The 18,130-nt window shown below is 39.1% G+C and overlaps 1 protein-coding gene across 2 annotated transcripts in view; it reads left to right on the forward strand.

Moving 5' to 3' along the window:
• The first annotated feature begins 2,842 nt into the window (after window positions 1–2,842).
• Window positions 2,843–18,130, forward strand: part of NREP (neuronal regeneration related protein) — a 28,104-nt gene continuing 12,816 nt past the window's right edge. Inside the window, exons 1-3 of one of the 2 annotated variants that reach the window (XM_081307226.1) lie at window positions 2,843–3,056; window positions 3,444–3,487; window positions 4,843–4,906. In XM_081307226.1, coding sequence (XP_081163352.1) covers window positions 4,904–4,906 — 3 coding nt within the window. In that variant the 5' untranslated portion in view covers window positions 2,843–3,056; window positions 3,444–3,487; window positions 4,843–4,903. Of the gene's footprint in view, window positions 3,057–3,204; window positions 3,271–3,443; window positions 3,488–4,842; window positions 4,907–18,130 lie in introns of those variants that run through there. The other variant, XM_081307227.1, reaches the window with a different exon arrangement.

An 18,130-nucleotide genomic window follows, 5' to 3' on the forward strand; every position in this document is an offset into this window, starting at 1 on the left:
TTTCATATCACCTGGATATTACCATCATCAGTCAAATCTCTTAGCTCTGTCCCAGCTTCTGCTTGAAATGCCCCCTTCCCCCTTCTTCAATTTGGTGATTCTTGCTTATTCTTCACAAATTCAGCTTAGGCATTAGCTGCCTTAGGAAACTTCTCGAATCCCTGGTTTGATTTAGAAAGGAGCCTTTGTATTCACTGTGTACCTTCCACAACTGTCCTTATTACACTTCACCATGACTTTGGCTTTGGCTCTCTTTCCATCCCTTCACCCTAGACTACAAACACCATGAAGATAAGGACATTGATTACCAGCTTTTCCTCTTTCCTAAGAAAATCCTGATTTCATTCAGGTGTTTGTCCCTCCATGTATTCCGTAGATTCAAAGGGGACCACCTGTTTATACCACAAGGAATAGACTTGATTAAGTCAGTGTTTCTCAGCTGGGATGAGTTTTCTTCTCCAAGGAACACTGGCAATGTCTGGACACATATCTGGTTGTCACAAGTAGAGATTGCTACCAGTGGGCAGAGGCCAAAGATACTGCTAACCATGCTACATTGCATAGGACAGCCTCCTCCCCACCTCAATCCGTGTCCTATCAAATATTTATTGGGCCCCAAATATCAATATGACTGAAGGGTTAAGATATGCTGGTTTGACTCAAAGTCAATCTTTGAGTGACTTTGCTTCCTGACTGGTGATGGTCTAGGGATGAATATATGCTTCAGTGCAACCAGCCTAAAGTGAAGGACTGATATTTCATGATTGGGAGAGAGATGGATGAAAAGCCTGGAAAGTTAGGTCTCCGTCATAATTGAGGCTAAGTGTGACCTTTATCCTGTAATGGAGCTGGGGATACCCTGATTAAAAAGCACTTTTAGGAGAGTGAGTCTACTGTACAATTCTCAGACTAGATGGGGGAAGAATAGATCATAGTAGTTAAGGAGGACTGTGAAACAGCTATTGCTAGAGTTCCTGAGTGAAATGATATGGTGTGAGTTCCTTATTATCCTGCAGGTGTTGGAACAGGCCCCTATACCTAGAAGGGACTCAGGAATATTTCTTGGGTAGTTGGAATATAGCTGTTATCTGGAATATAGCAGATGAATAGGCTCTGATTCTAAGTCAGTGTTGATTATTAAAAACCTATCACCTGAATATATATAGTTCCAATGAAGAAAAACTAACCTTTAAAAAATTCCCAATTTTCCTGTTTTGAAAAACATCTTGGGTAAGCTTTGCATAAACCCTAAAGTCCACGTGTCTGTGTATGTTTCCTTGTATAAATAACTTTTGAACAAATATTCCTGGTATAGACTTTGGTGGTCTTTTCCAAACTTATGCTAAGGTGACAAAGTTCTCCAGGTGGAAGAAGTGGAAGTGCCTTTGACCAACTTGTTAGGATTTAGATAGGAGAAGCTGCCCTGGGCTTCACCTTCTTCCACAGGGGGCCTGCTCTTCACATTTTCCTTCTAGCACTTCCCTGCCAGGTGAACAATGGCCCTGAAGGCATCAGGGAAGTTTGTTGAAACTTGTTTTTTCCTTTTTTAAAATTCATGATCCCCAGGTAAAATGTTTTGCAGGAAAATGATAGAGATGTTTTAGATGAATTCAGAGAAACTCCTACTGGGCTCCTCAAACATCACACCTGGTGTAGTCTAAACAAGTACCTGTGGCTACAGTGACTTTTGTAATTTGCTAGGCAATCCATTGTCCTGTAATGGGCTTATAGAGAAGTTAATTTATTCCTTTTGAATTATGAGTGTAAACTATTGCTTTTTAAGGTTTGCTATTTCTGTACTCAATATGCTTGAGTCTAAAAAATAAGACATTCTGTAAACATATGTCTAAAAATTGAGTTTTGTAAATTTGTCTTATTTTCCTTGACTGTTAAAATGGAAAACACTGCTTTCAGTGACTAGGGATAAAATGTGGGTAGCAAATTTAGAAGATATTAGGATCCTTTCTATATTTTTTCTTGGCAAAGTAATTTAATTAGGAAATAATCTTTCCCTCTAACATCTGACAGTTACCATAAAATGATATCCTGCCCTGTGGCAAAAAAAGCCAGTTCGAGTTCTTTGCAAAAATTTGAGCTATTATTGTACTATAAAAAGATAGATTTTAAAGAAGACGAGTTTTTTTTTTTTAAATCAGAAATAGCAAAGCTCGCTATTTTTTTTTAAACCAACCCTCAATTTTAAAAAGTACAATTTCAGAGGGGCAGTGGGGAACGTGTTAAATCCTTCCTGGAAGGAGAAGTAGCACCAGGGCAGTAGGTCTTGGGCTGATCACGCCAGGCCACGGCTCTAGCTCTATGTGCTTGTGCTTGTGTGCATGAGTGTGCCCCAGTGCTCTCTTGTGATTGTGTGCACGTATGTGCACGCGCACACTGCGCGCGCAGCCACAGAACCTGAGCCCGGTTTTTAGGGGTGCTCCCAGCCTTGGGCTTCCCCATGGGCGGGAGTGGGCGCGCGCACTCAGCCCAGGCGGCAGAGCCCGTTCCCGGCCGTGAACAAACGCGTGCAGCCCGGGCTCTTTGTGTACGGTTCTACGCCGCCGTGGGCACCATTTTCTTCTTCGCTCTGGACAGGCACATAAAAGGGAAGGCGGCTGCCGCCCGTCGCTGTCCTCTTTCCCTCAGATGCCCTCTGCTGCAGGTTTATTATTACAGTACGGGCCGCGCCGCCTCTCCCCACGGCGCTGGCGGGCCGCCGGGCTGTGCAGCGCCCTAGCCGCCTTCACGCCTGGCGCGCCCCCAAACCACCTCCTCCGCCTCCTTATTTGTCTGAAAAGCAACCGCACGTCGAGGCGGAGAAGCCCGCCCGGGCGTGGGAGGCAGGGCCGGGGTGTGTGCGCGCAGTGCTCCCGGGGCGGGGCCGGGGCGGCGCGTAGATCTGCGGGTCCGCTTTGTCCCCCAGGGGCCCGGCGCGGCACAGTGGGGGCTGCGCGGCGAGCCGGTCGCCCGGGGCACGGGCGTGGGGTGCTAGCAGGGAGCGCGCGCGCGCGCGTGCTGGCCGCTAGCCGACCGGGCCCTGAGCCGCCGATTCCTGCCGAGTAAGCAGTCTGGCTCCTCGGCGGCAGCACAGTGGCAGCAATCCTGGGGCGCTGGCGCCGAGCCAACCCCATCAGAATTAGCTCATTGTTCACTAGTACACTAGCGGGAGGGAGGGCGGGAGGGAGGAGAGAGAGAGGGAGAGAGAAAGAGAGGGAGAAAGAGATTGATTTAGAGAAAGAGACACAAGGCACACTCTTGGAGAGAGCGCGCAAGGCAGGGAAACCTTCCCCTCCTTCTTTTCCAAGGCTGCACTTCTTGGAAGTGAAGCCGGTTTGGGTTGTTTCCCTTCCCCCTCCTCCCTCCTCTTCCTCCACCCCTTTCCCCTCCCCCTCCCCCCAGCTGTCTTTCTAGCATGATGCCCTTTTTCATCCACATTTGTGTTTCAGGTGTAGAGAGGAGAGAGAGTGAACAGGGAGCGGGGCTTTTGTCTGTAAGTATATGCCATTCTCATCCCCGGCTGGGAGCGCTGCTTTCTCTTTTGTGTCGATTCCTTGCCGTTGCTCTTAGCTGGACCCTTCAACCCTGCAGAGTTCATGCTTCTTCCCTCTAAATTTTAAAGAGCTGAAACAGATACCTTGGAGAAAATCTAGCATTTTGGTCCTGCTGCATTAAAGGCTAGAATTTAACCTGAGCTTTTTTTTCTCTTTTTTTCTTTTTTATGCACAAGTTAAGAGGGAGAAATGAATTCTTTTGAGAAGGGGTGGGGTTTTGCTTGCTTGTGTGGGTAATTTTGTTCTTCTTGCTCATAAAGCATTGTTAGCAACTATTTTGTTTCTTTGCATTAAATGCACTTTGTTGCATACAAGCTGCCCCCCCAACCCCAATGAAATGAATTTGTGTCCTTTCATCTGTGCACTTGATTACTCTTTCCTCTTTCAACGCTGCCGCTGAGGGTCTTTTCATGCTTTCAATCTTGCAACACTTTTTTCTGCATTTTCTTATAAAGCATTTGAACTTGGGGTGGGGGGAGCTTAAAAATACATGACTTTTTTTCTCTTGGTGATGATGATAACCTGATTTGCATTTATATGTATCTATAATAACATTATAGGAAAACTCCAAGAGCTTATGACACCCTTTTTGAGAACTTTAAGTTTTTCCATTCATCTTAATTTTTGTTATAACTTATATTAACAAAAGAGCTGTGCTCTGATAGCATAAAGGTATAAAGGTTGAGGGAAGATCACTATAGCATATACGTTAATGTTTGTTTGGTTTGGGGAGAAGGGCACAATGGTGTATATTCCTGACTTTTTTCCCTGTGTAGGTTGGTTTTTTTTTTTTTTTTTTTTTTTTTTTTTTGTTAACACGGAAGGTTATGTAATGCAGTGCCATTTCCAAAAATATCCACTCTGAGGCATTACACTACACAGTGGAAGGCTGATTCCTGTTCTGCCGTCTTGATTGCAAATATACTGCCAGTAGTATGTCTGGGAACAAAGAGCAGCCAGAAAACAATCTATTTTTATCACTTGATTCTACTTTTAAGTTGCTAAACCTTTTGAACTCCTCTAATTTAAAGATAAACCAAACACTAGGAGTAGCCCAAGGCTCTGCAGAGCCAGGTACCAGGGATTCCTTTGTCCCTTATTTAAACCTATAGACCACTTGGAAAGCTCTTTCTGAAACCCCAGTAGTTACTGTAATTTGCATGTAACTTATCTTAACCTTAGAAAGTGGTTGGTTGTTTGTAACCTCTAAAGAGGCTTTTTTTTTTTTTTTTTTTTTTCATTTGCTGAACTGTGGTGAGGCCATGTGTCTACTGTGTTTAAACATATTTTGCAGGTTGGTCTCCCTGGACTGAAGAGAGGGAGCATAGAAGCCCAAGACTATTAAGATTCTCGAAATGGTAAGAATTGGTCATCAGAGGAAATTCTCAGTAGCTTCTTATCAGTCTTTATTACATATAAATATCAGCCACCCACCTTCATCTGCCACAACCCTTCATTGTTCCTACCCCAGCTGACCTTTAAAAGGTTCTATCTCCAGCATGTGGGAGTTTTGCAGTGCAGCAATTTGTGTGAATTGGATGTAGTGAATTAGATCTTTTGACTTGCAATCATTTTAAATAGAAAACGAAAATTCCTCTTTCAGAGTGAAGATTTATTCAAGGGGAACAACAGAAAGTATTCTGTTCTTTAAGAATGACATGTTGTGATGTTCATGAAGGGGGTAACACTGTGTAGCATTCAGACAAAGCAATGGGTCTTATATTACAGATAGCTAGAACTTAGCCAAAAATTATGGGTCTGAGTCCGGCTCCAGTATATGCTATCTTTAAGAGCAATATATGAAAAAAATGAATTTTGTATTAGTATACTGTGTCTGTTGTAATTCAAATATATTTGTGGAGTTTTGTTGTTGTTGTTGTTTTTTACTGATTTATTACTGTATTTATAAGAGACATCTACTCAGTTTTAGAAGTCAAGCATGTTACCTCTAAATAAAAGTGCAACTATTTCTGACAAGGATTATGATCCATAGAGAAAGCAGTTTAATGTCTGATAACTGATCAAATAAAGAAATAGAGGGAATGCACATTAAAAACATCTGAATTACTATATTAAACTTCTTTGAAAGATTTTCTCTTTGGAAATAAGGTTGAACTAAAAAAACAATAGAAATGTTATAAAACTTTTCACGTAATTACAGTATGTCTTACTGCAGACGTTTGTACTTTTTAAAACACCTCTGCCACTTAGAATGTGTACCCTTCAGAATTAGTTTTAGCTTTTTCCTTTAAAAGAGGGTGGAATTTAGTTAGTCAAAATTGAATCTGATATACTTCGTGTTATCTTTGAGAACAACCCAAGAATAAACTTCTAAGGAGAAAAATGAATCAGAGGCAATTAAATGAGTTCAGATTGACTTTTATTAACAAGTTAACTTTTAAAATTTTTTATGTTTGCCTCACCTGTCATTTCAACAAGTGGGTATTAAAGCACTAAATAAATAGATCTTACTTGGGCCAGTATGGTAATGGCCAAATTAGGAAACCTGGGGTAGGAAGACAAAAGAAGTTAACATAAAATTAAGGTAATCAATGGGTTTCTGCAAATGGTTTCTAACTTCATATTAAATTCCTTACTGGCCATTGGCATAGAGTAATAGGATGATATTAAAATAGACTGCTGTGAAGTTTTTGTTTACTTAATTCTTCTACTGTCACTGAACAGACACATCATCTTGCCTCTGGTTTTGTATCCAGAACCGTACCATGGTGTGTCACTGCAGCTAGACCATGAAGATTTTTATGTTGCAATATGTCAGGTGATGATTTTGGTTGAACATAAATATGACCACTGACCCTGCCATACCACCCCTATAGGTCAAGAGCAAAGAGCAAATATCATGTTTCTTCAGTAGTGAGTGGAATGAGCTTTAAGACGGCAAGTATGCCTGCCAAAGCCAAGAATGAAAGTTAGAACCATTCAAATGCAGAAAAGCAAATGCAAATTAATATTGCATGTTAATTTCTTACAGTTGTCATTTATGTATGGTGGCAGAAAGAGAAATCACAATTTGTTGCTCTTAGAAAGATTTTTACTCATGAAAAAAAATTCTTACAACTTTTTGGTGATCCTTTCATCAAGATGTCAGTCCCTTTTGGCACAAGCCCATTGCTTGAAATTAAACCACTGACAGTTATTGTCTGTGGGTGATTCCAAGTAACTTTCTAGTAATTCTCTTATTCTGAAAGTCTGAGCTCTTAAAAAGTCTTTGCACATATTAATGTAATAAAAAAGTTTCAATTTTTTAAAAATTTATATTAGTGAACTTATATTTTTAAGAACTTTCTCCTTTTTGGCAAAATGAAGTTAATTTTCTTTTCCTTGATTAAAACTGGAATTACTTTGCAGATCTCTATATCTGGCTTACTTAGAGACTTAGCCCACAAACAATAGAAACTTTGTGATGGAAGCTGATTTAGCTCCTGACCACCTCTAAAAATATATATATATCTGTACATACATGTGTGTGTGCGCGTGTATGATATATATGTGCATGGCTTTTTTGTTAAACTTGTATTTCCGTTAATATAATATAAAACACTAAAGAGTTCCTAATTTTAGTGTATTTAGGCTGTTTGGTAAAGGGTTTATTTCAAATACAAAGTAATAATCAACTCAATCCAGTGTAAGAGACTTATCAGTAAGCTCCAGAATTCTAAATAGTAATTCAATATCCAATTTTTTCATACCCTAAAATGGTAATGTTTCACAACAGAAATTTGGTAACATGTAGGAATCCTACAGTGCCTTTTGCATTATCAAAAAAAAAAAAAAAAAGACACCACTTTGTTTACCTCTAAGGCACCATTTGTATTGTCTTTAGTGTTTGGGCCCCTTTAAGTACAACTGCAGGGGGCGCCATTCACATAGTTTATAGTGTGTATGGTAATAATACCTGGGGTTGGGCAACCTTGAGTAAAGTGTTAATTTTGAGTATAAAGTTTACTGTATCTTAGTTGATACTTATATTCTTTTCAGTAACTTCTTCAACATTTTCAGTTTCTAGGGAACATGCTCCTGCCCTTAATTTCTGCAACTGGTAGAGTCTGCAGAGTTTTGCAATTATTGTGAATCAGCAGAGATCTTCAGCATTTTTTTTTCATTTATATTTTACTTTTTTCCTATATTTTAATTTGTAGGACTATATTTTTACTTAGGTATTTTATATTAAAGGAACTAGACACAGGTATGTCAATAAGAAGAATACACTTCAGAATGAGCTGATGATCCTATTGAGTAATTTGAAAAGCTAAATTATTTAATCCAAGGTTAAGTCTTGATTTTCAACATGATTACCCTCTACACAGTAAACTTGCCTCCCAGTATGTGTGTACTGTGGAATCACCATGGAATAAGTAAGGGCTCATTATGTTTCAACAGAGACCTAGGAATTAGAAAAATTTAAGTTCTCTTTATGGCTGATGCTGAGCTTTTTTAAAAGATGAGTTGACTCCATTGTACCATTCATAGAGCTCTGCTTTCTGCTTAGTCTGTGATTTGGCATTCATGGGCTTACAAGAAAACTCTTTGCAATAATCTCTCCATTAACATAAGGTTTTCCTGTTTAAAAAATATACATGAAGATTGGAGAGGGCCGAGGTCCTGTTTGTAGCCTGTGCCATTGAGTTTGGAATGTAAATTGACAAGTTGCTCTGGTAGAGATGCTGAAGATAGTTTCATGAAGGTAATTTTATATTGTACTTTATTCTGTTTCACCAAACCTTCCAATGCACTGTGAGGGGGAGAATTAGGAATTGTTTGGGGAATTAGGACAGTAGAGAAAATCTATCTGGGTTTAATTTCAGTCCAGCTTCCTCTTGAGCTATGTAGATAATTCAGATAGAAGAAGATATTTGAGCAGAAATCTTAGAATAAATAGCTATTCAAACTCCATTTTAACCTTATACTGTTCTAATACCTTAGGTATAAATCATATGAAATATGCTGACAAATCCACTATATTTTAAATCCTAAGATTTCTTTTAAAAAATATTTTTAGCTGTAGATGGATACAATACCTTTACTTTGTTTATTTAGTTTTTTTAATTTGTTTTAATTAGTTACACATGACAGTACAATGATCTTGACATATCATACATTTGAATCAGATGGGGTATAATTTCTCATTTTTCTGTGCCTTACACATGCCAGGCAAGTGCTCTACCACTGAGCCACAACCCCAGCTCTAAATTCTAAGATTTCTAAAATAGGAAAATATGCTTCTATAATATAAATATTTTGTTAAAATAAATGAGTAACCCCCCGATATGAATTTTGCATGTTTGAATGTTCCTCTAGCTGGTCATATGAAGACACAAAGTGCATTCAGATGAATCAGAATGACTGGGGAGCTTGGTAGGATATGCATCGCTTCCTTGGTCCAAGTTTTTCCTTGGTGTTGTTCCTGGGTGGAAAGTCTTTTAAGGCCATATCCTCAGAGCCTAAGTGAAATGGAGGATCAAAATAATTATCTGAATAATTATGCTTTAAAAAAAGGCCATGATTTTGTCTGATTCATCTTGGTAATTCAGAATGTTGCTGGAGTGATGTAGGAGTGGGAGGGATTTGCTTGAATTATCTACATAATTCCTGTGCTATACAAGAACAGACTAGTGATAGGAAATCTTACCAGCAAATCCAATTCGAATATACCAGGGGAAAATGAATCAAAAATACTTGGACTGTGTCATCTTTGCTGATCAAGATATATTGCAAGATTCCAACTTTAAACTCCTCTGCTTTGAACTGGAAAACAGATTAATCATTAATCTGAACCCATATCTGTAGAAATTATGATTGCTAAAAATATCATTTATCAGATCTAAATTTATCTGAAATAGATATTTCTAGAAGTATTTTTCACCCAGAGAAGCCTCAAGAATACTTCATCTCAGTGATTGAAAAAATAGCAATGATCCTGAAATATCAATTCCATTATTAGAAGTAATGACATGGTATTAATCTAGCTGGCATTATTTGTGAGATGGGTCATATGCATTTCTTTGACCCAACTGAATTATAGCCTTCCTACCTTGCCAGAGAATTTGTGAACTTCATACACAGTTTTAGGAAAGTATTAAATACGTGATAGAAACAATAAATATTTGGTGTATGCATGCTAGTATCTATTGTTGGAATTTTTATTAGGTTTTAGTGAGTTAATAATGATTAATTTTTGTAAACTAGAAGTAATTTGCAGCCTTAACCTCTCCTTCTAAAGAGCCAGGAAATGGAAACAAATGTAATTTTAGTTTACACAGCAAATTATTTCCCATTATTTATTAAAAGGCTAAAAACCTTTGTGGTTAAGCTGTAAAGTATGGCACTTGCCCAAAAAAAAAAAAAAAAAAAAAAAAAGGCTTGTGATTGCTCACCTTTACCAGCTTTCAGAGCTACACTGTGGGTAATATGGTGAGTGCTGCCTGTCTGGGTTTGATCCAGCTGTGGTGCTCAGAACTCACAGCAGCCATAAAAATCCCCTTCTGAATCCAGGAGGAGATTTGCTCCTCATATTGGAACTTTAATGCTCTCACATATTTCTAGTATAATCTGATTCTGTGATCCTCAAAACACAAAGGCAATATACCTGAAAATACTGAATCAAATGGGAAGAGTTAGAAGTAGGATTATATATACCTTGATTCTCATGTCAGTTGAGCAACAAGTGTTGTTTGGACATTGTGTTTTTCTTTGCATTGCAGAAGGTACACACTTGGCCCCTGCCCTCAGCAGATTTATATTTTAGTTGTGGAAGGAAGACAAACATGCATGAGAAACTTAACAAGGCAAGACAATATAATCTCGGGTAGAGTTGGTAAGAATGCAGAAGAATGATTGAGGACAGGCGACTGGAGATAGCAGTGGAAAACTTTTGTTAAGAAGGTACAAATGAAGCTAGAGCCAGAGAAGGCAAGAATATAGCATGCCTGCTACCACTCACTCCTACTCCGTGGCAGGTATTGCTAATCAGCCTTGACACCCGTTATTATTATTCACCCTGAATATAATGTCAGAACCCTCAATATAGTGTTCCAGGAAACCATTCACAGTTGATTGGCATTGACACAAAATTTCGAACCTAGAAGTGAACTGTTTGCTCCTTGAGAGCAAGTACCGTGTCTTATGAAGCTTTTTATTCCTTCATTATGGACTTAACACTGGCCATAACAAAACATTGAGTGAATGCAGAATTAAGAATATTTGAGTAGATTTAGATGAGAGAGGAGTATTCCAGATAAAAGGAATACATTAGAAAGTGATGCTTGCAAAAATGCTTCCTCTCTGTTCAGGGTCTCTGTGCTGTCAAGGATGGACCTCACAAATTAGACCTAGATGTCAAGGATTTGATGTGCTAAGGAGTAGGAAGCCACTGAGCAGTCATCTCAGAAATTACCCAGTGTTCTCATAGCTTATCAAATTCTTTCAGGTTCTTTGCTTTTTGATTGTGTCTAACAGAAAAGAACATAGATCCTCACTCACATATATTTTCTGATTAAAGATAGAGCTTACTTTATTTGCTACCTCTCACTCCCATTGAGGTGGTGGGAAAAAGAAGGTCTCTAACTAGAAAGAACTGGGAACTTCCCAGGAAGAGGCAATAGCACTTTCACTAGGAATCCCTGCAGGTTCAGCATTGTCTGTTTTGCCACAGGGGGTATTGCTGCTGTGCTGGTCACCCAGAGGAGGCACCATGCTCCTTTCAGTGAGGCAGACTGGGTGCAGGCATGTACTAACCACGGGTGCTCAGCCGCCTGACCCTCTGTGTCTTCCTTTCTAATGGGACATAGTGAGTTGCACTCAATGTACAAGCCAGAGATGAGCATCATCATAATGAAACAATTTACAACTTGAGGCCTACAGGCTGTTACTCATGTAGTGAAAGAATTTGGCATTCTTTTCCTACCAAGTGGAAGGAAACCCAAACCTTCATTGACGTATTCTAATGGGACTTTGGAATGGATCCCACATCTGTGAACCAGTGTGATCTCTGCTTCCATACCTAACCAGGGTCTGGCATATCCCCAGTGATCAATGAATGCCTAAATGTCTCTGGAAGAAGTGAATGAGCCAGTGGCCATGAGTACCAGACAATTCGTTGTTTCTGGCCAGAACCATGTGGCCTAGTTTGGGATTCAAAACCACCAACAGCCTGACCTTTGTTATAATAGCCCAGGAAATGAATAACCACATACTGAGTATAAATTCACTGCTCAAAGCCCCTCTCACTGAGTATTTTAGAAGTGTCAGTGTTCGGAAGGTAAGGAGGAGAGAGCTACGTGAAATCAAAGCTTCCTACAAACACAGCTCCTGAATTTCATGTTCCCTTCTTGGTTGTGAGAAAGTTCAGAAAGCTAGGTTTGTATGGGCTTCTGAAAGAAGAGTGTCTGCTTAAGGTAGAGTCCCACATTTCATCCAAAATGTTGGCTGTGGAGTGCCATCACATACTAGGTTATTAATGGTATTTTTTCAGCAGGCGGCAGTTTGTCTCTCAGGGTCTCATTGAGGCAGTCTTGACAGTAGAGCAAAGTCTGCTCTGGTTTCACAAGATAATGAAATCTTTTTAAATAGAATTATTGCCTTGTTAATGCTTTTGAATGTTTTCTAATCTAAGCTTCCCCCACCCTCCTAAAAGTGTTAACTTTACCAAGCTGGACGTATCTAAAAACCCTTGATCTTAGACTCTTTGGTTCAGTGTTCATCCTTACCTTCATAGAGTACGACGTAAAAATAACTTGAACTTGAGAAGAAGGAAAAGATCCATAAGAAGAGAGGGTAGCCAAAGAAAGAAAGGTCTGTTTGCCTCTTTTAAGGCTGAAATGGGGAACCCAGAGCCATTGATTAGAAAGGAAGGAAGAAGAGCTGAACATTTTGTTGCCAATAAATAAAATATTGAGCCAAAACCTCACCAGTAGGTAATTAGAACAAGAGGGGGATTCATAATGTGCACAGAAGTGTTGGTGTGACTGCCTGGTTCTGGCTGATCAGCCCCTGCACTCAGATCACCATCACACACCACTGTCCTTTGATTACTGGGGCAGGTAACAGCCTTCCTGGCTGGACTGAGTTTGACACAAATCCAGCAAGGAAAAGTACTACAGTCCAGTGACTGAACAGAGAGAAATTTACAAAAGTTGTTTTGTTTAAAACAGGTCCAGGCATTTTGAGGACACTTTTATTGGCTAAAAGTTGGTGTGTATATAAGGAGCCTATTCCGAGGGAAGAGTAGAAAGGAAGAGAAAATGTTGCTTCTTTGACAGCCCATATTCTGAACTGTCAAGGAAAAGCTATGGTCAGTACTGACATGGATAAAACTTATTGACTCAGATAAATTTGACCCTACTAGGGGTTTGGTATGAAGTGCTTCCTCTGTAAGGTACGGCTTCATGCCCTTCCCTAAGTCATCCTAGTGAAAAAGATCCCAAAGGCTTAGTGGGACCATGATCTCAGAGTCTGTCCTTATGCACATCTGCCAGGTGGTTGCTGAATCTCAGTATTTGTCAGTGTGCTGCGCAGGTTTGGCAGCACATTTTCAGGCACTTAGCCCAGTGTCTGCTACTTTGTAAGAACTCAGTTACAACTCGCTGAAAGGAGGAATACAGTGCAAGGGATTCACCCATGGTTTGAAAGCTTGCACTATCAGGGCAATTCAATTGTATGGTTAAGAACATTAGGATTTGAAAAGATGAATTGTATTAACTAGCCCACCTGTCTCCTGAATAGACCTTCCTAGAATTTGGTGGCTTGGGTTGTATTTATTTATTCATTTATTTAAATGTGCATATGTGTATATGTGGGTGGTTGAGACAGGGTTTCGCTAAGTTGCTTAGGGCCTCACTGAGTCACTGAGACTGTCCTCAAACTTGTGATCCTCCTGTCTCAGCCTCCTTAGTTACTGGAATTACAGGCATGAGCCACGATGGTGGTTTTGTTTTGAAAAAAAAAAAACCTTTTTTGAGGGGATTAAAAGTTTTCTTTGCTCCTCTGACAATTCCAGCCCAAAGTGATGGGACACATTCTTTGATAAGATGCTCATTCTATAGGGTTACAAATTGTCTACCAAATATCTAATACCTCAAAGAAAGTAAGTACTTAGTAAATATTTCTTGGGGTAATTGAGATTATATACCTAACCACTTCAGGTAATACAAAATCAGAAGTCCTGTTCCTCTCTTCTATGAGCTCTTCTCATCTTCATGATTTTAGTTCTTAATTACTTGGATTTGTCTTTTCCAAAGCCTAGGTGCTACGAACCAGAACTGACTCTCTACTTCTTACTGCTCTGTGGAGACTTGGGTCTAGTTATACATTTTAAAGTGCCCTGGCTTGCATATTTTTTTTTCTTCTTGATAATAGAATCTTGAATTCTTCTGATCTTGTTGTTGTGGTCTGGGAGCCAAGTCTCCATGTCTTTTCATTTAATTTTAATCTTCATTAAGTAACCCCTCCCACCTTTTTTTTTTTTTTTTTCTGTGAAGACTGCTTTTTAAACTTAATTTTGTTATCTGAGTCTTGGCTATCTATACTCACAATCAATTCAGTCAGAGATTCAATTAAATTTGTTCCTTGGCCTCATAGAAACAATTCATCTGATAATTAATGTTTGAGTTTTTACTGAGCTGTTCTTTTGCTGTTTAGACAAAGCTGAAGGGATACCACATCTTTGAGGCTGAATAGACCACTCTGTATATAATCTGAGGATCAAATATGGTGTACTTCATTGCTGGCTATTTGATTTCTTTGTGATGTGAGTTACTAATAATTGGCTTCTTACTCCATCTGCATCATTCCATTAGTCTGTCTCTAGAACTGTCTGGATTTCTAATATATTCATTTAAAGTTTCCAAATGGAATCAGGTTAAATTTATTTTTCTTTTTGAATTTACCATTCTTAGTAGTTATTCACTGCATCTCTGTTCTAATAAGTGTTTATTTTCTTCCTTTTCCAATTAGGATCACTTTATATTTTTATGCAATGTATGGTTTGTGTCTCTGCACATCATTCATAAAAATGAGATTTTAATTCTCTTCTCTTCTAAGCAGTTTTTTTTTAAAATTTAAATTGATTAGAATTTTGAAAAAGCAAAGTTATAGTGAACATGATTCCAAATGTATTTGATGACAGATAGATACATGGAGTTAGATCATCTATTGGTAGCTCATCTGAGGAGGAGCTGTTTGAGAGTTCATTTGGGGGTCATATTAAAACAATTTGGTTTCTCAGCAAATGCCTTGTATAATTAGCTGCAGTGATTGCTAGATATTTGTATTTGCTGAACATTTCCTTCCAGGGAATACTGAAAATAGACAAAACTGTGATTACCATTATTGCTTGGGTTTAATTAGATCCAAAGTCTTAATGTAGCCACACCAAGGTTGCTGCTCTCAGACTAGTCTTTCCTCAGAAGCAATGCAGCTCTTGAACACTGGAGAGCATATCCTCTGTGTCCTTAAATGTGACTTTATTTTTTTTTTAAGGTTTAGTCATATTTGAAGGGTGGCTATTGGAAACAGGCAAGAGAACAACAGATAATTTGGAGAAAATTACACTTGACAGTAGGTATCAGAAATCTCTCTACATTTTATCACAAGAGCACTAAAAGGAGACGCTCAGCACCTACTTGGGGGATGGATAATAGGCCTCAGCTTTCCAGGGGCCTCCTGGTGACACTCCAAGTGGCTCTGGGGAAACCCTAGTATAGATCACTTCTGACAGACAATCTTTGAGAAGAGGGGCTGAGTTTGTCTTCTGTCTTCTCTGTTTCTTGGTTTTGTGACCTTGGGCCAGTGCTCGCTCTCTCTCTCCCATGGTATTCTCATCTGTGGAATGGTGAGGAGGATGAGCAAAGATCCACTTTGGTGTCTGATCCTATCACCAGCTCTTTACATATATTGGTTCATTTCATCCTTGCAATAAAACTGTGAGGATTAAATTAGTGCACCAGGAAAGCATGACTAAAATTTTTAAAACCCAAACATTATAGGCTGGGCGTGTATAGCTCAGTGGTACAGTGTGTGCTTAGTGGTTCATCCCAGTACCCCTGGCAGGGGAAGCCAACCCCTCCCCCATCATTATAATGGATTCTATGATGCTTTTTTACAGAGAACTTCTGGTCCCCAAATATACATATTATGCTTGTGTGGGTTCCAACAACCCACATGTATTGCACATAGCTCTCTTCTTTGGGGGAAGTATAAATTTGATGTTTGGTTTACAATGGAAGAAAGACTGAGGGGGGAAAAAGTAAGTATGAGGTTGAAGTCTTGTTGAAGACAGCATTTGGATGAAGGTCTCTAGTTTCCAGTGCCATCTTTTTCATGGTAATAAGAATACAGATGATTCCTTTTCCAGGGCACTTCCCCCTCTTAATTTGATGTCCTTTTTGCAATTACTTTCATGACTCCTGAAGCATGTACTTCTTCACTGACTCCTAGCCCTGAAACATCCTGTCTCTCTGGGTTAGGGGCTCCTCCCTTTGTTCTTTTGTGCTTCCTATGCGTGAAAGGAGCCCTCATCCGAGAGAAGCCTTTGCACAATCCAACTTGGCTCCGTCAGTGGGGTTGAAAACTCAGGTGGTGTATATGGCAGTAACACATTCATTCTCACCTTATCCAATTTCTCTTGTAGTATTAGTTTTTTTGCTAGTTTTTCCAAAGAACAGGTTACAGGAAGCCTTTTAGTGGCCTCTTTATGACCTGAACATTTGTAGCATGCTGATAGAGATCTGGATATATTTTTCCTTTTTTTTTTAAAGGTCAAACTTCTTAGAAGAAAAGATATATCCTCCTGCAATAGAAATCACTTTCCCTCCAAAGTTAGTGGTCTGTTATGATGCTATTTGCTGCTGAAGAGATATCAGTCTTTAAATGACCAGGACAGTGCATGACAAGCATTGAACTGTGAAATGACTTTAGCTGAATGTTGAGGACTTTGTAACTGCCAGGAGAAGAGAGTACATTAATGGAAAGAGTGAGTAGTTTCTCTTGGAGTGAGCATTTGTGGAGAAAATGCAGGCTTTTCTGGAAAGCTTAGTTTTATACATGTCAAAAAAAATGCTTTGGAACTTCTTTAGACTCTTCAAAAGCAACTGACTGTCTTATCCCATCCAGACCATGGAAAATTCCAGATCCTATGTATAGATAAGTAAGTATGATCCCACTAACTTTTGACTGAAGGCTTTAACAAAAGAAATGGGATTTTTAAAGTAATCTGTGCTGGTAAAAATTTTTCCACAAGATTTTAATGGTTAACAGTAATTTTTGGATAGGAAGAAAGAAAGCATTCTTGGTGACTAGAAATCAGGCTTATAATAGTTATCTGAAGGTGAAACCTGGGGTAGCATATGTAAAATTATTCAAACTAGCTAATAAAGGCAAGTCTGGATGTTTCCTATTAACCTTGGAATGTGTTGGAAAAAGTCCTACTATCCAGATGTCCAGTATTGGAAAGCATAGCAAGAGCGTTACTCTCATTTGTGGTAGAGAATACTGTTCTAAAATTCACAATTGTGGTTTAGTGTGCTGGGGCATAAAATAGAATTAATATTTAAGCATCCTTCCTCTTTTTTTCTTCTTAATGTACCTTAAAATTAGGGGAAACAGCACAAGATGTAATGTTTCTTATTTCTTGGTTGTAACTGAAACCAATTTATATAACGGAATAGGTGGTCCAGACTTAGAACTGAGATGTGTTAAGTAAATATTTACTTGAGAGGTAAAAGATTTTATTAACATATTTGTTGGGGTCATGGGGTAAGGAAAAGCTTATGCTATGCATTTATTAAGTGCCTGAGGGGCCTTTTTGCTGCAAGTTGACAAAGACTATTTTTCCTTTCTTTCATTTTTTAATTTTTTTTCTGAAAAGAGCAAATACCTTCTATTATGGCCTCTACTTTCTTATTGTTCATTCAAACTACATAATCTCAAACCAGTTTTTAAAAGCTCATTTATTTTTTTCCTCTTTGTTTGGAACGTCTTCTTAGATATTACTTAGGAGATTTGTTTCCAAGCTTTATTCTTGTACTATTTCTCCTGGTTTACTTTGGGCTGTTATCAGCTATTTGAACTTTGTTTTGTCTTCATTACTGAAGAGAAAAATAGCCCATTAAAAACCAAGATTTGAAATGTTGAACTTACTTCCTTGAGTTCAGTCCACAGTTTGGCTCTGATTTCTGTACCAGGCTGACCTCCAGTCCAGGGGAGGGTGCCTTGGCAGAAATCTGAGAATTCCTCGATTGGAGACTCCCTTTTTTGGATTTTTGGAGTCTTTAGGTGGATTGCTTTGTGCTGAGCATGTTCCTATTGGACAGGAGCGAAGCTGAGATGAGAGGAGGAGTTTGAGCAACCTAAATATTTGCAGTTGACCTCAGAGTTCACCCTGCTTAAATAAGCCAGCGGCTGCCGCCCCTGGCCTTGAATCACACACCATCAAAGCCCGGAAAACTCACATAAGGAACAGTTTTAAATAGCGGTGAAGAAGAAAAGTCCCGTACTGTTGTCAACCTTTTGTGGCTTGCCCCTGACTTGATTTGTTGCTCCCCTTGCAAGTCTTTGCTGTTATTCTT

Source organism: Spermophilus citellus (genome assembly GCF_964194105.1).
Source record: "Spermophilus citellus genome assembly, chromosome: 1".
NCBI lineage: Eukaryota > Metazoa > Chordata > Mammalia > Rodentia > Sciuridae > Spermophilus > Spermophilus citellus.